This window comes from Lissotriton vulgaris, chromosome 12 (genome assembly GCF_964263255.1).
Source record: "Lissotriton vulgaris chromosome 12, aLisVul1.2, whole genome shotgun sequence".
NCBI lineage: Eukaryota > Metazoa > Chordata > Amphibia > Caudata > Salamandridae > Lissotriton > Lissotriton vulgaris.
Window position 1 is genome coordinate 718,063,710 of NC_141700.1, and position 20,940 is coordinate 718,084,649.

The 20,940-nt window shown below is 48.0% G+C and overlaps 1 protein-coding gene across 1 annotated transcript in view; it reads left to right on the top strand.

Annotated features, from left to right (window-relative positions):
- The window catches only part of LOC147678110 (hydroperoxide isomerase ALOXE3-like), a 147,176-nt gene that overhangs the window by 65,127 nt on the left and 61,109 nt on the right, over positions 1-20,940 (top strand). Inside the window, exon 6 of the mRNA XM_086945971.1 lies at positions 643-815. Coding sequence (XP_086802097.1) covers positions 643-815 — 173 coding nt within the window. The remainder of the gene's footprint in view (positions 1-642; positions 816-20,940) is intronic.

Here is a 20,940-nt window from a genome sequence, read left to right on the forward strand (position 1 = left end):
GTTATATATGCTCTCTGCTTCCACTCCTAAACTCCCCTTATTCCCTCGTGCTCATGCCTGTACATCCAAGAGCCCTCATGGCACATTAGCCTCAGTCCTCCGATGGCCAGGCTTGCTTCCCCACCCGCTATTCCGATAGCTCTTACAACATTCTTACTCGTTATTCCATGTGTTGGCGTGTGCATGCTTACCCATCATATGCTTTCCCTGCTCATGTTTCCCATCACAGGCTTTCCCAGAATATGCTTTCCATCACATGCTTCCCCAGCATGCGCTGATAGCTGAACATTGTGGTAGGAAGTTTATAAGTCTGTTAGCACCAGTTCATGCTCAGTACTACTTGTGTTGGGAATACCTGGATTTAGCACCATTAATTGCACTGTGTCATTACTACAAACATATTATACATATATGAATTTCCATTTCCACAGTAATAGACTCTTTGTTCCAATTCCATCAAATGCATAAAACACTCACTGGAAAGTAATAATCTCTACATGGACAAACCACTAAAGTAGAGCAGCAGATTCTGAAGAGAAATAAGTGAGTTGAACCTATCCTTTAATGATAGTAGCACTTACAAATGGAAAATATTTCCAATACAGTGTAATCTTATTCACATTCCTGTGCTCTGTCACATAGAGTATGTGTCCCAACACTGGAAAGAAGATGCATTATTTGGCTACCAGTTCCTCAATGGCGTTGATCCAATGATGATCAAGAAGTGCAACAAAATCCCAGACAACTTCCCAGTGACAGACAGCATGGTGGAATGCATCCTGGAGCCTAATACAAACCTTACCATGGAAGTGCAGGTATGCACATTTGATCTTGGTTTCGAAAGGCCTGCAAACTGGTGAGTGTAGAAAATGGATTCAGCTGGAGGCTCAACCAGCTCATTCTTTTGTTTTTAGGTGTGGTTTGACAGTGCAACTGTCTACAAGAGTTATTGTCACAAGCTCTTAATCCGACACATAAAGTAGGGTTGCTCTCTGCCCAGAGCACTATTTCTCTCTCTCCTTGTGTTTTTCACTGTTTAGTGTATCGAATGGAGTGTTTGCATTGTGATCCATGACCTACTACTTCATATCTCACAAGTACATTGATCAATAGCAAATTACACCCTTTATCTCAAATGTACATTGTGTACAGCAAGCAATTAATTTTTTTGTTTTCTCACTGTAACATACTGCTCAAGTATCACACATGCAGCAGTAGTGCATGCTTCTTTCACAAACATAGCGCAAAACATCACAGGCAACAACAGTAAATGTAGGACTTTACAACACAGTCAATATAACTGCACTACCATGCATATGCCCTTACCACAGAAGCCTTTACAAAGAACTTTGCATTATTAAGGCTTGTATGGTAAACATATGCATGATAAAAACTTACCAGGTCAGTGTAACCCAAAATTATTCCATATATTCCGCCAGTAGGTAGTTATAGTTAGGACCTAGTTTCCATAGGAAATCCGCAACATTCTATTGGGAATAACTTTGGCGCCGGTTGATGAATCTTCGCGAATTTCTCAAACAAGATGGCCCGCTCCGCTTCTTCCCTGAAAGTTTTGGGGGGATTCGTCAAGTGGGGGCTGAGAAAAAAGGGGGGTCCCAAAACATGTTTTCCCCATGGTATTTTCCATAGGACGATTAGACACGGCTACAGCCTGAACGGCAGAACGGAATTACAAGAAATTTGGCAAAATGGTAGAGTCTGATTCGCAGATCACGCTTTTGCTTAAATTGTGTAAATTCCTCTAGTAGTTCCTGAGAAAATCAAATAAAAAATATATATATATCTATAAGTGCGCACCGTAAGCGTACGGGTCCGCGTACCATGCGCGTACGTACGCGTACCTCTCCGTGCACGAGCTGCATGCTGATTGGCTGCCACTGTCTGTCAACACTCCAAAACAGAAATTGTTGGCAGCCATCTTGTGCCTCGGTAGACCGAGGCAAAAGAAAGCAGAAAAACAAACATGTAGAACTCAAAAAGGGGGCAGGGTAGAAGCACCCTGACCCTCTAGGCCTGCTCAGGGGGTCCCACAAGGACCACCCAGGCCCCATTTTTTTTTCAAAAAACCTGGTCTGCTTTTTTTCAAATTACCCCCCGGGGGACCAAATCCCGGGGGCATAGTGAAAAAGAAGTGTGAGAGGGCCCCACACTGCCCTGGGGACCACCACTCCATGGGACAAAGCAACGCAGCTCCCTGGCGCATACTGGAGGTTCCAAGGGGAATTGGTTCCCCCTCTGCAAACGCGCCAGGGGGCTGCGTTGCAGAGAGGTGTAAAAAGGGGCATCTTTACACCTCTCTGCAATGCAGTCCCCTGGCGTATACTGGAGGTTCCTGGTGGGCTAGTTGGCGCACTGGACCCCCAGTATGCAAGGGGAATTAGTTCCCCCTCTGCAAACGCGCCCGGGGGCTGCGTTGCAGAGAGGCGTAAAAAGGGGCATGGCCTTCTTAAACCTCTCTGCAGTGCAGTCCCCTGGTGCATACTGGAGATTCCTGGTGGGCTAGTTGGCCCCCAGGGACCCCCAGTATGCAAGGTGAATTAGTTCCCCCTCTGCAAACACGCCCAGGGGCTGCGTTGAGAGAGTTGTAAAAGGGGCGTGGCCTCATTACACCTCTCTGCAACATAGTCTCCAGGCATATACTGGAGGTTCCGGTGGCCTAGTTGGCCCCCAGGTACCCTCAGTATGTAAGGAGTCTTAATCCCCCAACTTAGAAAACTCTACAGGGTGCGTTAGCACAGTGGTGAAGGTAGGGGGCGGGGCTTGAGGTGATGTGAGTGCAAACATGCCCTGAGGCGCGTTTTAATTTGGGGAATTAATTCCTGTTTAATCCAGAGGTCCCCTAGGGGGCAACTAGTCCAACAGGTATCTCCAGTAAGGGCCACGGAGCTGTGTTGCAGAGTGTTGTAAAAAGCGGGCATGTCCTTTGAACACCTCTCTGCAACACAGCTGCCTGGCGCATACTGGAGGTGCCTGGTGGGCTAGTTGGCTCACAGGGGACCTCAGGATTGAAGAGGAATTAATTCCACATTCTAGCTCACTACTATTCCTGAAAAGTAAATTTAACTGTACTTACCAGTAACTTGAATTTCCTTCCCTAGAATATCATTGCCTGCTGTGTAAAATATATATAAATTAAAAAACATATTAAATTAAAAAAATATATATTACAATTTAAATATTGAAAAAAAATGTTTTAAATTTATATTAAAAATATGTAATGTAATTTAAAAAATAAAATATCTAAAAATAAAGTTTAAAATAATGTAGTAAATCAGTATAAAAAATATAACAATTAATACATTTAATAATTATCATTTACAAAACCTTTGAAATTCACTGAAAAAACCATAGGTTTCACACACGTTATAGTTAGGAATTAGCGTTTAAAAAACCTTGCAAATTCACAGAAAAAACCATAGGTTTCACACACGTTATAGTTAGGAATTAGTATTTAAAAAACCTTGATAATTCATTGAAAAAACCATAGGTTTCACACATGTTATAGTTAGCTGGAAATTTCACTCATACAAAACCTTTGAAATTCCCCCGTTACAGTTAGTTCAGCTAACTACAACTCGCGCGCCCGCAATGCTCTGCTGATGACATCACATATTACATCACTCATGACATGGTCAGTGACATCACTCATGACATCACTGATGACATCTCAAATGACATCACTGATGACATCACTGATAACATCATCCAGTGAATGTGTGCTTTCTGAAAAATAAATATTTTTTATATATGTATATCTAAAGGTCGATAGAAGAATAAATGGTCAAATAAGTGTCTAAATGGATTTTTTTGTAAAATTGATTGGTTAACTGACTTATTAAGTGTATCTAGTGAATACATATATTAGCGAGTAATGTTTAAATATTTAAATATATGTATCAGTGTCTCACTTTGTGTATAAGTGGCTGCATGGGTTGGTGAGTAGCTACATGAGTGTGTATATGGGTTATTAGTTGTTTTTTTGAGTATCAGTATGAGTGTCTGTATGGTTTGGGGGGGTATTACTTAGCGCATACTGGAGTACTGTACTGTACACACACCCCGCCATTTTAGTAAAAAAAAATAATAATTTGGCCTTCGGGGTCCTTGTGGGACCCCCTGAGCAGGCCTAGGGAGTCAGGGTGCTTCTACCCTGCCCCCTTTTTGAGTTCTAAACCTTTCCGATCACGAGCTGCAGGCTCATTGGCTTTCAACACTCCAAACCAGGAAGTGTTGGCAGCCATCTTGTGCTCAGTAGACCAAGGCACAAGAAAGCAGAAAAACAAACATGTAGAACGCAAAAAGGGGGCAGGGTAGAAACACTCTGACCCCCATAGGCCTGCTTTGGCTGTGCCACACGGACCCCCAAGGCCCCAATTTTTTTTTCAAAAAACCCAGTCTGCTTTTTTGCAAATTACTCCCCCGGGGGACCAAATCCCGGGGGCATAGTGAAAAAGAAGTGTGAGGGGGCCCCAACCCCCCCCCCCCACACTGCCCCGGGGACCACCTCCCCTTGGGGGAAAGCAACGCAGCCCCCTGGCGCATACTGGAGGTACCAAGGGGAATTGGTTCCCCCTCAACAAACGCACCACGGGGCTGCGTTGCAGAGAGGTGTAAAAAGGGGCGTGGCCTCTTTACATCTCTCTGCAATGCAGTCCCCTGGCGCATACTGGAGGTTCCTGGTGGGCTAGTTGGCCCCCATGGACCCCCAGTATGCAAGGGGAATTAGTTCCCCCTTTGCAAATGCGCCCGGGGGCTGGGTTGCAGAGAGGTGTAAAAAGGGACGTGGCCTCATTACACCTCTCTGCAATGCAGTCCCCTGGTGCCTACTGGAGATTCCTAGTGGGCTAGTTTACCCCCAGGGACCCCCAGTATGCAAGGGGAATTAGTTCCCCCTCTGCAAACGCACCCGGGGGCTGCGTTGCAGAGAGGTGTAAAAAGATGCGTAGCCTCATTACACCTCTCTGCAACTTAGCCTCCTGGCGTATACTGGAGGTTCCCGGTGGGCTAGTTGGCCCCCAGGAACCCCCAGTATGTAAGGGTACTTATCCCCCAATTTAGAACACTCTACAGGGCGTGTTAGCACAGTGGTGAAGGTAGGGGGAGGGGCTTTAGGTGATGTGAGTGCAAACATGCCCTGAGGAGCATTTTAAGTTGGGGAATTAATTCCTGTTCAATCCAGAGGTCCCCTAGGGGACAACTAGTCCAACAGGTATCTCCAGTAAGCACCACGGAGCTGTGTTGCAAAGTGTTGTAAAAAGGGGGCGTGCCCTTTGAACACCTCTCTGCAACACAGCTGCGTGGCGCATACTGGAGGTACCTGGTGGGCTAGTTAGCTCACAGGGAACCTCAGGATTGAAGAGGAATTAATTCCCCAATCTAGCTCACTACTATTCCTGAAAAGTAAATTTAACTGTACTTACCAGTAACTTGAATTTCCTTCCATAGAATATCATTGCCTGCTATATAAGATATATATAAATTAAAAAAATATTAAATTAAAAATATATATATTACAATTTAAATATTTTTTAAAACTTTTTTTCAAATTTTTATTTTTTTTTAATTTTTGAAAACCTTTATTGTGCATAAGGAAGAAATAACAAATACGGGCCTACAACCATCCGGCCGGCCACGAACAATCAGTTAGCACAACAGCATACGATGCGGCGACACAGTACTGTAGCAGAATCGCAAACATTCAAAGGAAGAAAGATTGAAGGATATCGCAGCACCGTGTCACAGGATGAATGCAGGTTAAATTTTAAAGTTTTTTGTTATGCGACTATTGAAATCAGGCCGTAGTGTTCCGTACCAATAAATGAAAATTAAAAACAAAGTCCATGCAGGTGGGACATGACGGTAGCAACTATATCAAGCAAGTCGAAGATCGATAATCAAGTCCCCGCCAGGCAGGATGGTTACACAATAGTTATGTTACAGAGCAGCATCTATGACCCAGTCACAGTACCACTGCCACCCTACACCCAGCACTCCCAAACATGGGTAAGAAAGTTAAAACCATAGAGGAGAACAAAACAGGTCCCATAGAAAATAACAAAAATGAAATATAACCCCCCACCCTACACACATGCAGAGGCTATGGCCTACCCCCCCCTAGCAGCGTGCCTGTCGCCCTATAAACCCGAAATTTAGGAAGAAGAAAAGTCGGAAGAAAGGAGAAAGTATAGCGAGAAGTGTAGAAGAAGGAAAAAGGGAGACAAAAAGAAGAGGAAAAAAGAAAATAAAAAAAAAATTCACTCTTGAATGCAGGGAGGGAGAAAAGGACAAGCTAATCCGCCACTCCCAAAAGGAAAAAGTGGGGGGGAGGAGCCCACTTAGCATCAGAACTCCCGAGACCCCAGCCATCCACTGCGTCCCACACTGAAAACCACCTAATCCAAAAGCACCAGCGCTGTATTAGATTGCAACAATAGGAGAGATGGAAGAAACATTTCACAATGTGTGCGCACAACATTTACAGGAACAGTTCCAATCCCTGTTCAGCCCACACGGGAAATCATAGCGCCATCAAATCACATCAAGTAGACCAATACAAGTCGATACCCGGACCTCCTAGTGCTGTCTAAGTCGCGAGCGACCAATACACCACGGCACCCACCCAAAACCCCGCCCCAGCCAGAGCAGAAACTAAGATGACCGCCCCGGGCAGCGCAGAGACAAAGAGAGTTAAAATGGACGCCACCCTACACAGGCAACCCCCCGTCCCAATAGTCGTTGTCGGCAAGTCAGACACCCCAGAAAGATTTAACAGAGCCGATGGCTCACTAGGTATCAGGATAGTCAATTGTGGCTCCGACTGTGCCGCGAACAAGAATGCAGTAACATAAAGGAGACGCTGAGGGCAAGTGCCAAACGATATCAAATAACTCCCAACCAGCTGGAAAATTCAATTTGCACTCCGCGTGCGGTCCACACATTCGCCCCACACAGCATGTTAAACCCGACCCCCATCAGGTAAGAGAGCAAGCAGCAGACAAACAATCTAGCCTTGACCCGATTTCGGACGCCCTTCAGTATACAGCCCTCCATGCATGTCGACCCCCTCATCAACAAAGGAACAAGATGGAAGCAGAGAGGAAGGGGGAGGATCACAAGTACAAAATGGACGACACCACCTACCCAATAATGCTTCGGTTACAATACAGAGAGCTCCAAAATTACTCTGAAAAACCAAATACAGCAGGGGAAAAGGCGAAAGTTCCAATGAAAGAGTTTGCAGGGGGGCCAGGAGTAGAATAGCCAGCAGTCCCACCTCCGGCATGAGCAGCGATTGTGGTGAAACAGTAGCCAAGTGCGGGAACAATGTATCCCCGGCAGAGTCGGTATGCGACCGTCTGTAAACACCAAGCATGGCAGGGCAAAACATAGTCTCACTGGAAACACTCGGCAGAACAGTAGCCTTAACAGGAGCCCTCAAGGGAGCGATCTGTCGTTGCTGGGAGCAGTCCCTCCGAATCTGCGCCAGGTCCAGGGCGATGTCGTCGAGCTTGTCGCAGAGCTCCTGGGCGTCTCGCCGCAGTGTCGCCCGTAGTTCACGTAGGGCAAGCAGGACATCTCCGTAGGTCAGGGTAGGCAGTGTGCCCCGCCCGCCGCCATTGTCGGAAAGTGCAGGCAAGTCGATCCCCGGTGCGGCCGTGGCAGCACAGGTAAGGGGCAATGGCGGACGGGCTTCTCCGTCCCGCGGGTCAGCGGGGACTTCCATAGCGCCCACCAGCCAGGCACAGAAACAGGGGGGGCGCGATAAAAGCCAGCAGTCGCTCCGTCCGTCACCGCCGCGAGTTGCTATGTAGCGGCGTCAGTGAGGAGCCCACGACAACAGAGCCAGGCGGTTGGGGCGAACGGGCAGGCAGCAATGTGCGGGCGAGTCCCGCAATGGATCCGAGTCGTCCCCTCTCAACTCGTAACAATGGAGCCGGAGCGCCGTGCATTCGTCCCAGCAGTCGCGTGGCAAGCGCGATGTTTAGCACTCCACGGCGCCCGGGACACTGATATCCCCGTTCCAGGGAGAGCAGCCCCTTCCAGAATGCGAGCGCTCCACAGGCAGGTTGCTCGTCTTCACTCCGCCGAGGTCCGGCATTAGGCGGCGAGGAGAGCTGGGGCAATGGCGTCGGGACCGGCACCAGGGTATCTCAGCCTTCCGGACGAGCCGAGAGTCCGGACAAACATGGGCGAGATCAGCACGTCGCCCTCGTCTGAGCAGCCGATGAGGCAGACAGGATAGCAGGCAGGATAGTTCGACGGGGCACAAGGACTGGCGGAGCCGGGAGCTCACACGTCCGCTCCGGTCGCCATCTTGGCTCCTCCTCACTTTTTTTCAATTTATATTAAAAATATGTAATGTAATTTAAAAAAATAAAATATCTAAAAATAAATAGTTTAAAATAATGTAGTAAATCGGTATAAAAAAATAACAATTAATACATTTAATAATTATAATTTACAAAACCTTTGAAATTCACTGAAAAAAACATAGATTTCACACACGTTATAGTTAGGAATTAGCATTTAAAAAAACCTTGCAAATTCAATGAAAAAACCATAGGTTTCACACACGTTATAGTTAGGAATCAGCATTTAAAATACCTTGCAAATTCATTGAAAAAACCATAGGTTTCACACATGTTATAGTTAGCTGGACATTTCACTCATACAAAACCTTTTGAAATTCCCCCGTTATAGTTAGTTCAGCTAACTATAACTCGCGCGCCCACAATGCACTGCTGATGATGTCACATAATACATCACTCATGACAGACAGAGTCTCAAAACGCATTAACCGATACATCTGAACTTCCAATTCTTTTAGGATTATTACAGGCTACAGCAAACAACACTCCAGCCTTCATAGTATCTTCACTAAAAATTACCCTAAGCACTACCCTTGCACTCCTCCAATCACCCTAGCACTATCCTTGCACCCCACCAATCACCCAGACATTACCCCTGCATTCATGCAATCACCCATGCATTAGCTATGCACTCCTTAAATAACCCAGACACTATCCTTGCACTTCTCCAATCGCCCATGCAGTGTTCATGCAGTCCTTCAATCACCCAGGCAGTACCCATGCACTTTTAAAATTGCCCAGGCACTAACTATGCACTCATGCAATCACCTGGGCACTACTCAAGCACTCCTCCATGCAAGCAGGAATTACCCATGCACTCCTCCAATCAATTCAATTCAATTCAAATAAACTTTATTCGGCTTTCGTTTGTAAAACCATAAAAGTTGCACAGATACAAGAACATAAACACTGTAAAAAAATGATTAATCATTAAAAAAATTGTTCTGTACCGCAGTAAGTCAGCAGAATTAATAAACATGCCAAGTTACACTGACTTTACACATCCATCCAGGTCCTGGATTTCCATGAAGCTTTTAAAAACCCTACTATAATAAATACTAAATAATACAATAATTGTAGATACAGGATGGCCGGACGCGCCTGTCTAAAATTCATTCTTTTTAAAATGGAAACCATAAAATGCTTACAGGGATATTCATACAGTTTGCATAAGAACAAAAAGTGCAGCAAATCCTGCTGAGACTTACTGTCGCAGTCGTAGGGGAGCTAGCACTTGACCTCTGCTAAAACCCTTAGGTCTGGCTAACAAGAGGTGGAAGAGGTTCATCCGGAACCTAGTTAACAGGAACTTCTCATGAGTTGACAGGGACCCCATAAGATAGGGTTCCGTCATCGTACACTAGGTTTCAGCACCTCCTCGGCTTCCCTGTCCGCTTTCCTTACAGTCAGAAAGGCTATCTTGGTTAATTCCACATCCTTCTTGACGATAGCATCAGGGCTGGCAAATAGAGCACTCCGCCCTATCCCTTCAAAACATTTTTTGATATACATAAGCCAGGGAATAAGGGCTGAGTTATCAAGAGACATAAACTCTCTTAGTATTAGGTGATTGAGAGTTAAATCTTTATTCAGCCAACACTTTTGCCAAAAGATCAGGGGTCGCAGAGCAATAGCATCACTTAAGTAGGGGACCCCCTGTTCCTCGTGGACCGCTAAATTAGAGGTTCCACACGGAACACTAAGTAAACATTTCAAGAAGTCATTCTCCACTACCTGAAGGGAATCTACTGCAGTGTATCCCCAGATATCACTACCATAGGTGGCTATGGCCAGGATTTTAGCTTGATAAACTTGCAGCATAGCTCCTGTGGGTTTCTTCCTATTCTAGAGGCAAAGTTAAAAATTGCTGGGTTTACCCGAGCCAGATCCCCTTTTTTCCTCAAAATTAGGAGACCGAATTTGAGTTGGTCGTCAAATAGAACCCCTAAATAGGAGAATAGATTTGTGCGGGGGATCTTGGCCGGCTGACACTAAAATAAAAGCTATTTTTCGATTGTTGCCCCACTTTCATTACGTAGGACTTGGAATTATTAATTTCCAAGTCCCGGTCAAGCATGAATCTAGAGAATGTGGTTAAAAGGGATTGCAAACCCATTTCGGTCCTGGATATGAAGACGGCGTCGTCCGCATAAAGCAGGACAGGGATGCCTTCCCGTCCTACATGGGGTAATCTTCTCTAGTTACCCTTAATGCACTATCCAGTTCATTTATATAAAAGGTGAATAAAAAAGGGGCCAGTATGCACCCCTCTTAATCTGAAAGTCCCTGGCGACCTGCAAGTCCTGCGAGAACCTGACATTAGTTTTAGTTGATAAGTGCAGGTCCTCGAGAAAATGGACTATACTGTTCTCCACCCCCATTGCCCTCATGGACTGCCACAGCTTATCCCTGCTTACACAGTCAAACGCAGATGACAGGTCCATGAAGGCAAGATGGATGGTTCCGGGGCGAGCAACAGTATATTTGCTTAGTATCATAGATAAATTCAGACACTGAGCAACTATAGAGTGTCCCGGCCGGAATCCATATTGGACATCCGACATGAACCTATGTTCCTCTGCCCAAGTTGATAACCTCTGTAAAGGAATCCGTCTTACTACTTTAACCACCGAGTCAATAAGCGAAATCGGTCTATAACAGTGGGTACTATTTTTATTGCCCTTCTTAAAGACAGCGACTATAGTCAATCAGAGTGCTTGTAAAGCGCGCTACTTACCCGTGAGGGTCTCCAGGCGCTGAGGGGAGGGGGTGCCGCTACTGCTCGAAAAACCAGGTCTTGAGGAGTCTTCTGAAGGCGAGTAGGTCTTGGGTCTGCCTTAGGTGGGCAGGGTGGGTGTTCCAGGTCTTGGTGGCGAGGTGGGAGAAGGATCTGCCGCTGGAGGTCGTTCGTTGGAAGCGGGGGACAGCGGCGAGGGTGAGGCTGTCGGAGCGGAGCTGGCAGGTGGGGGTGTATAAGCTGAGTCTGCTTTTCAGGTAGGCTGGTCCGGCGTTGTGGAGTGCTTTGTGTGCGTGGGTGAGGAGCTTGAAGGTGATCCTCTTGTTGACGGGGAGCCAGTGTAGGTTTCTCAGGTGGGGGGGTGTGACTGCGGCGGGGGACATTGAGGATCAGTCAGGCGGAGGCGTTTTTAATGCGTTGTAGTCGTCGTAGGTGTTTGGCTGGGATTCCTGCGTAGAGTGCGTTGCCGTAGTCCAGTCTGCTGCTGACGAGGGCCTGTGTCACCGTTCTTCTTGTTTCGGTCGGGATCCACTTGTAGATCCTGCGTAGCATGTGGAGGGTGTTGTAGCAGGAGGAGGAGATGGCGCTGAGCTGTTTAGACATGGAGAGAGAGGAGTCAAGGATAAATCCTAAGTTGCTTGCCTGGTCGGTGGGTGTCGGTGCTGTTCCCAGTGTGGTCTGTCACCAGGAGTCGTCCCAGGCTGAGGGGGTGGGTCCGAGAATGAGTACCTCCGTCTTGTCCGAGTTCAGCTTCAGACGGCTGTTCCTCATCCATTCGGTGACGGCCTTCATTCCCTCGTGGAGGTTGGTTTTGGCGGTGTGTGGGTCCTTGGTGAGGGAGAGGATGAGCTGGGTGTTGTCAGCGTAGGAGATGATGTTGAGGTTGTGATGGCGAGCCACTTGTGCGAGGAGGGCCATGTAGACGTTGAACAGTTTTGGGCTGAGGGATGAGCCCTGGGGGACGCCACAGATGATGTCGCTGGCTCCGGATCGGAAGGGTGGCAGGTCACTGCTCTCGGTTCTGCCGGAGAGGAAGGACGTGGTCCAGTCGAGAGCCTTCTCTTGGATTCCGGCTTCTTGGAGGCGTGTCTTTAGGGTGCGATGGCTGACCGTGTCGAAGGCGGCTGGCAGGTCCAGAAGGATGAGGGCTGATGTTTCACCATTGTCTAGTTGGCGCCTGATGTCGTCTGTGGCGGCGATGAGGGCTGTCTCGGTGCTGTGATTTTGTCTGAATCCGGACTGGGACGGGTCCAAGATGTTGTTGTCTCCGAGGTGACGGGCCAATTGTATGTTGAGGATATTCTCGATGACCTTCGCCGGGAACGGGAGCAGGGAGGTGGGCCGGAAATTCTTGAGGTCCTTGGGGTCCGCCTTGGGCTTCTGAGGAGGGCGTTGATTTCGGCGTGCTTCCAGCTTTCCGGGAATGTTGCTTTTTCAAAGGAGATGTTGATGACCTTCTGTAGTTGGGGGGCGATGGCTGCGTCTGCGTTGTTGAATACGTGGTGTGGGCACGGATCTGACGGAGATCCTAAGTGATGGAGTTCATGACCTTGCGTGTCTCATCGTCATTGACGTTGGACCAGGAGGTCAGGCGGTTGGTGCTGGTGGTGTTCGCGGGGGAGGAGGAGTCTGTGTAGTTGGGGCGGTTGTGGTGTTGAAGCTATTGTGGATGTCAGCGATCTTGCGGTGGAAGAAGGTGGCTAGCGAGTCGCACAGTTCTTGTGAGGGCGGGATGTCGTTGGCGCTGGGGTTGGAGAGTTCCTTTACGATGCTGAAGAGCTCTTCGCTGTTGTGTGTGTTGTTGTCCAGGCGGTCTTTGAGGGAGGATCTCTTGGCTAATCTGATGAGGTGGTGATGTCTGTGGGTGGTGTCCTTGTGGGCTGTGTGGTTGTCCGGTGTGCGCTAGTGGAGCCATTCTCCAGTTTCTGGCATGCGTGTTTGGAGGCCTGGAGCTTGTTGGTGAACCAGGTAGCTCTCTTGTTGGCGTGTTTGTTGGAGGGTTTCTTGAGCGAGGCGAGGGTGTTGGCGCAGTCATCGATCCACTGTTTGACGTTGCGGGCTGCGGCCTCTGGGTTGGTGGGGTCGGTGGGTGGGTTCTGGGTGAGGGTGGTGATCAGCTGGTCTTCGGTGACTTTGCTCCAGCAGCTGTTGGGTGCGGTGGTGGGTGGTTGATTTCTTGAAGGTGAAATGGATGCAGTGGTGGTCGGTCCAGTGGAGTTCGGTGGTGTGGTATAAGGCGACCTTGGTGCCTGTGGAGAAGACAGGGTCCAGCATGTGGCCGGCGGAGTGGGTGGGTGCGTTGACGAGTTGTCTGAGGCCGAGGTTGGCGAGGTTATCGATCAGGGTGGCGATGTTGGCGTGGTTGTTGTTCTCGAGGTGGAAGTTCAGGTCCCCAAGGAGGATGTAGTCCGTGGAGCCGAGTGCGTGTGTGCTGGCGAGGTCGGCGATGGAGTCCCTGAACTGGGCCTGGGGTCCGGGGGGTCTGTAGACGAGTGTTCCTCTGAGGGTGGCATTGGGGTCGGTGTGGATCCAGAAGTGCAGGTGTTTGGCGTTGTTGAGGGTGTCGTCTGCGTGGGTGCCGACCTTGAGGGAGGACTTGCGGACAATGGCTATTCCTCCTCCGATTCCATTGGCGAGATCCCTGCGGGTGATCTTGTAGCCGTCCGGGATGGCTATGGCGATGTCGGGCGCCGAGGATTCGTTCCACCAGGTCTCGGTCAGGAAGGCTACGTTTGGGGCGGAGGTGTCGAGCAGATCCCAGAACTCGACGGCTTGTTTGCGTGCGGAGCGGGTGTTGAGGAGTATGCAAGTAACGTAGGTGGTTGGGTCCAGTCCTTGGAGGTTTGGTGGCTCTGTTGCAGGTGAAGCTGCAGGTGCGGCAGGAGAAGGGTTTGTGGGTCCGTTTAGGGGTGGCCTGGAAGCAGGTGTGGTTTCGGCCGGTGTTGAGTGCGTGGAGGGTGCTTGCATTGTAGCGGAGTCTGGTGCTGTGGGGTTCACGGGGTCCCAGGCTTCTGGCGCTGGGCGCGGTCCGGGCGCAGACGGGCGTAGGCGGGCTTGCCTTGCCGGGGAGGAGCAGCTGGGAGGCGGAAGTAGTAAGTGGGCAGGGGGCGGGGCCACAGGGGTCACAGCGGCAGGGAAGCAATGGAACAGAAGCAAAATGGGGCACAAGAGCGGACAAAAAGAGAGGTACAGAAGGCAAAAGGGGCACAAAAGGGGGGGGGGAAACGAGTGGCACAGAGCCCAAAAACGGGGCACACAGGCAGAGGGGCAGAAAAGGGGGGGAAATACGAGTGGCACAGAGCACAAAAACGGGGCACACAGGCAGAGGGGCAGAAAAGGGGGAGAAAAAACGAGTGGCACATGGCACAGAAACGGGGCACACAAGCAGAGAGGCAGAAAAGGGGGGAGAAAAAATCGGATCTTGTTTCCGTAATTGTTGCGACCCCCAAGATGTAGAGGAAGACGTGTTGAGCCTTCTGAATACATCTCTACAAACAGGACAAGTGCCGTCTTCCTTTAAGGAGGCTCGGCTGATTCCGCTATTGAAAAAAACAGGGGCGGACGTGAAATGTCTGAAAAATTTCAGGCCAATCTCTCAGCTACAGTTCCTGGCGAAGGTGGTGGAGCAACATGTACTTACCATTTTGTCGGAACATCTGGAAAGTAATGTCCTGCTTGAGACGAATCAGGCTGGGTTCCGTGCGAATCACAGCACGGAGCTCGTTATGTTGTCTATTATGGACGAATTGAGGAACAGGGCAGATAAGAAAACTCCAGGTGCCCTGGTGCTGTTGGACCTCTCTGCGGCATTTGACACCGTTTGTCATAAACAACTATTGTCGCGGTAGAGGGATTTCGGCATTTAGGGCACAGCACATGCCTGGTTCTCCTCTTTCCTCCAAGGGAGGACACAGAGAGTGCAGCTTGGTGACCTGCTTTCCACCACAACATTGATCACCTGTGGAGTGCCGCAAGGGTCTGCCCTGTCACCCCTTTTATTCAATATCTACTTACAGCCTCTGATTCTGCTGCTTAACCGGAAGGACTGCCAGGTGTACAATTATGCGGATGACACCCAGATCATCATCCAATTGGACGATGGTCTGGGTGCTTTCGCAAGATTGCAAAACATCTTGAAGTGCACAGCCAACTGGATGTCCATGAACTACTTAAAGATTAACCCTGATAAGACCGAGGTGTTGCCAATTACCATCGCTGGCAACCCATGGAATGGTCAATTCTGGCCAAGAGAACTAGGGTCACTCCCGGAACCGGCGGCATCCATGTGGATGGTAAGTTGTCCATACAGAAACAAGTTATGGCTGTTGTAGGTACTTGTGTTGGCCTTCTTCGACAACTTAGGAAAGTTTCCTCGTTGTTGTCTTTCTCCACCCTGAGGCGTGCGGTCTCCGCTACGATCCTAGCCAGGTTGGACTACGGTAACTCGTTATACATAGGGCTGCCGCAAAAACTCTTGAACAAGATGCAGGTTGTCATGAATGACGCTGCAAGACTTATTTTTAAAAAGCAGAGGAACGCTCATGCATCCCCCCCTCATGCGAGAACTGCATTGGTTGCCAGTTAAGCAGAGGGTAATGTTTAAAGGGCTGTGCATTGTGCACAAAGCCCTTTATGGTAGGGCGCCAAGCTATATGAAATCCCGCCTGACTCTCTATAGGCCGGGTAGGGTGCTACGATCTGCAGAAGCTACCCTCCTCACTCAACCACGCTGTAGACTGGCTACCGTGGGTGGTCGCGCCTTTTCCTATACTCTCCCAGCATTTTGGAAAAAGCTGCCAATGGAACTGCGGAAGGAAACCAACTTGTTGTCCTTCCGAAAGAAATTAAAACCAGTGCTTTTTAAGCAAGCATGGGGTGGCCTGTAATTTATGACCAGCTGCTTTCTGTACTCGGTTGTGTGGATCCTGACAAAGCGCTTAGAGACCCCTGGGTTATAACGCGCTATATAAATCAAATAAATAAATAATAAATAAATAAATAAATAAATAAATAAAATGAGTGGCACAGAGCACAAAACGGGGCACACAGGCAAAAGGGGCGAGAAAAAAGGGGGGGAAAACAAGTGGAACAGAGCACAAAAATGGGTCAAAGAGAGGGGGAGCTCTGGCCCAGAAGCCAGAGGACACTTACCAGCGAGTTGGCAGCGGCAGCAGGGGCACACAGTCAGAGCTGCATGCAGGGGGAGTGACCTACCAGGAGGGTCAGGGGTCCAAGACTAGGGGCAACCATTCCTTGCTACTGCATTAAATACTGACTCCAGTATCGGGGCCCAGAACGGGGGGTCTGACTAAAATAAGTCTGGGGGATCCCATCTGAGCCTGGTGCATTGTTAATGGATAGTCCCATGATTCCGTCCAGGATCTCACCCCTTTCAAATATTATTACTTGGTCCTTCATAACCTGGCTTTCTTGGGGGTTAGGCTCGAGAGGGCAATCAAACATGGATTTAAAATGAAGTACCCACTCCTCCTCTGTGATATGTGAGTTAAGGTCCCCCCTTCCTGATCAAAGAGGGGACGGTTCACAACACTCCAGAACCTCAAACTGTTCCTAAGAGTGCTTCAGTCGATCAGCTCCCTCCAAGCTTCCTCCTTCAAGGTACCCTTCCATTTGGCCAGGGCTGACTTATATTCCTTTCGACAAACAGATACCTCTGATTGAGTTCTTGGTTTGGCTGCCAGAGCCTCCCTCAACCTCTTTGCTGCTTTACAGCAGTGGCAATCAAACCATCTGGGATCCTGTATAGTATTTCTACTAGCTGGAACACTTAAAATGTTAGGCACTTTTTGCGCTATTGACTCATATGCACCAAGAATCACAATAGGGGAAAAGCCCTCAGTTGTACATATTATTAATTCTTGTGCACAGGATATTTTTACTTCATTATAAAATTTATCTGGGGACACATGGGACCATTTTAGTCTGCGCTTACCATCCATCGGTCTCAGTACACCCCTGATTGGAGCAGCCTAAGACTTATCAGTTAATGGGCCCGTTATATAAACAGTTAGTGGATTATGGTCACTAAACTCACTCTCCACAATATTAAAACCATAAAAAGAAGATTGCATCAAAGAGGAAATTAAAATGTAGTCAATAAATGACCCCCTACCATGCCCTTTAAAAGTCGGCACATAAAACTTGGTATGCAGATCAGTTTAAGACATCAAAGCTACCATATCCAATTCATTTATCATGGTGTTCAACAGTTCCCCCTGGGCATGATGTTCGAAGTGAAAACCCCACCTACCGGGACAGCCCAGTTCAGAGATACAGGATGTTGTTGGGTTACCACATGGGTGTATATTAAAATCCCCACAAACCACAAGATTATGTAGACTGTGACCCAAGAATTCTCTTATAAACGCTCCCAGGGTAGTGATGTTACAGTCTTCATGCAGACAAGCCACCGAGTTGGAGAAATTAACAATACCCCATTTGGTATCCCCCCTTTTGACGGCTGGAGGAAGCTGGAGTGGTTGGGTCTGCTCTGAAATAGCTCAGATCTTTTCTGACCGAAAGATCGTTCAGAGTGTCCGAACCTCCGTTTCTCTCTCAGGCACACCCTATTGATCAGGGGGTACCCCAGGGCTCAGCTCTAAGCCTGACCTTGTTTAATCTTTATGTCCAACCTCTGGCAGTGGTCGCCAGGCAATGGGATCTTGTGATGGTTTCATATGCCGACGATACGCAGCTAGTTGTCACCTTGGCTGAAGGATCCTCCCCTAATGCCTCCAAGTTCAGAGATGGGATGGTGGCTGTGGCTCGATGGATGGCTTCCAATTGTTTTCAACTTAATGCCAACAAAACTGAGGTTTTGTTGGTTGGGAAGAATACTAGTCTATTGAGCCAGTAGTGGTGGCCAACTGTTCTGGGTGCAATTCCCACATCAAAGACGTTGGTCAAAAATCTTGGGGTGTGGATGGACTCATCCCTTCGTTTTCGAGACCATAATAGAAAAGTCGTTGGTACTTGTTGCGGCCTGCTGAGGGGTCTTAAGCCCCTCCTGAAATTTTTTGACCCTACTACACGTCATCTGGTTATACAGGCTACCATCCTTTCTCACCTAGATTATGCCAGCTCTCTCTTACTTGGGGAAAATAAGGCCGATTTAGGTCGGAAGCAACATGTTCAAAATGCCGCTTCCCGAGCCTTGGTAGGCCTTCCGTGAGTCTGTTCAGCCACTGACATCATCCGGAGGCTACATTGGCTTCCCATGGAGAAACAGATTCAATTCAAGGCATTGTGCCTGTTTTTCAAGATTGTGAAATTCGCTAGTCCCAGCCTGTTGAGCAATTTGCTCACTCTGATTGTTTCAACTCGCAGGCTGCGGTCGGCAGGGCAGTAGTTGGTCAATGTTTCGTGGGTTAAGCGCAGCCGTGCGGTTGGTCGTTCCTTTTGCTATCTGGCTGCGAGGCTGTGGATTTATCTGCCGGAACAGATCTGTGCTATGGACTGTATACTTGCTTTCAGGAAAGCTGTTAAAACTTTCCTTTTTCCTTCAGCCTAACTTAGGTATTTCTGACAGCCACTATGATTTCTGATCACTGTGCGTTTTACACTTCTTAGCTGCAAGCGCCGGGAGCCCCCTTTGCTGGGGCAGCTGCATGCTATACAAGTCATATTAACATAACATAACAATGCCAGGATTACACTGTGTGTAGTTGGGATCACCTGGTTCTGATAATCAACAGACACAGAAATGTATACAGCTAGACCTGCCTTTGGTCTTCAGCTCACCGAGGGGGTGGTTGTTACAAAAAAAACCCTTATAACCTTCCAGAAATAGATCACAATCCACTGACCATGTTTCTTGGAGGCTAATTAATGTAACTTGCTTCACATATTGCACCCACCGTTGATCTTGGAGGTTATTGGCCAAACCTGCTATATTCCAGGATAAATATTTATTAGATCTCACATCTGGGGGCCTTACCGCTTCCTCCACTGAGAACTGGTCCGGAACATCATGCTCCAGCTCAGGGGATGGAAGCTCCCTTAGTCAATCACAGTGCTCCAAGCCAGTTAGGGCTGCAAATCTGTTGTTTAACGGTACTGAGCGGTCGGTACCAAACTGTCTATCTAGTTCAGAAGGTAATTAGACCATAGGAATAGGCTGTTGCCCAGGTACTAGTCTATTTGACCACCCACCTCAAGTAGGGACCCTAGGGACATTTTCAGGCATGTCCCTATAACTGACTGGCTTGTAGAAGTAGTCCAGGGGTAAAGCCCTTATAACAGATCCCAATAGGGGGGTGAGGCTGATGTCCCTGGATACAAGATGGCCCGCTGTGTGGGGATTATCAAAATTTACAATAACACAGTCATCCAAGCCCATTTTGCATGAGCTCCCGATCCAACTGACCCTACGGGCCATAAGGATCTTTCTGACCATGCAGGCACCCAAGGTGGTATTATGTGTAAACCAGGGAGTTAATTTATTCATCATCTGCCCATGGTCTTTATTAGCCCCTTTGGGTAGAGAGGGAACATTCCCCAAAATCACTACGTATGGGGTGGATTTGGGCGGGAGCTAAACAATTGGAAGACTTGATAGCTGTAAGTCCCTTCCTTCTGGTCTCATTGCCCTATGATAACCTAAGCACTAGCCTTGCACTCCTCCAATCACCCAAGCACTATCCATGCACCCCACCAATCACCCAGACATTACCCCTCCACTCATGCACTCATGCAATCACCCATGCATTAGCTATGCACTCCTTAAATCACCCAGACATTATCCTTGCACTTCTCCAATCACCCAGGCAGTATTCATGCAATCCTTCAATCCCCCAGGCAGTACTCATGCAATTATAAATTCGCCGAGGCACTACCTATGCACTCATGCAATCACCTGGGCAAAACTCATGCACTCCTCCATGCAACCAGGAATTACCCATGCACTTCTCCAATCACCCCGTCACTACCCTTCCACTACTCCAATCAGCCAGGCACAATATTCATGCATTCCTCAAATCACCCAGCCAGTACCCATGTACTTAAACAATAACCCAGGCACTACCCATACACTTAACAAATCACTCAGGCACTACCCATGCACTCATGCAATCACCCAGTCATTACCCATGCATCCTTTCAATCACTCAAACACTATCTAAGCACTTGTCTAATCACGCAGGCACGACCCCAGCAATCATGCAATCACCCAGCCATTAGCCATACACTCTTGCAATCACCCAGGCATTACCCATGTAGTCATGCAATCAATTAGGTAGTACACATGCACTTCTCCAATCACCCAGGCATAACGCATGCACCCATGCAATCACAAATGCACTACCCATGCACTTCTCCATATATTACACTTGCCGCCATTCATACAACATATACAAATGTGTCTATTTTTAACCAAACAGGCGGTTCTAATAAGAACCATTTTTTTGTTTATAATTTTTTTGTATTTTTTTCAACTCTTTTTTATATTTTTGGTGTTTAAAAAAAAAATGAAAACATTAACGGAATGAACAGAGAGAACTTTGGAAACATTATTCAATTAGGAAGCATTGCAGCAAAAAAAAGAAAAACATTAAAAATTGTGTTTTGTTACAGCAACCACGATAGCTTCCACCGATTGCTCTTCATAGCAAAGACCTTTTTGCACTTTGTTAATGATCTAGCTGGTTTTGAATATGGTGCTGGCTGGCAAGTGGAGCCAATGAAGTGCCTTCATGATGGGAGTGATGTAGTTCTATTTCTTCAGTCCCCTGGATGATACTTACTACTGCACGTAAGATGCCTCTAAGCTGTGCCACTGCCTAGTCTGGGAGGCCA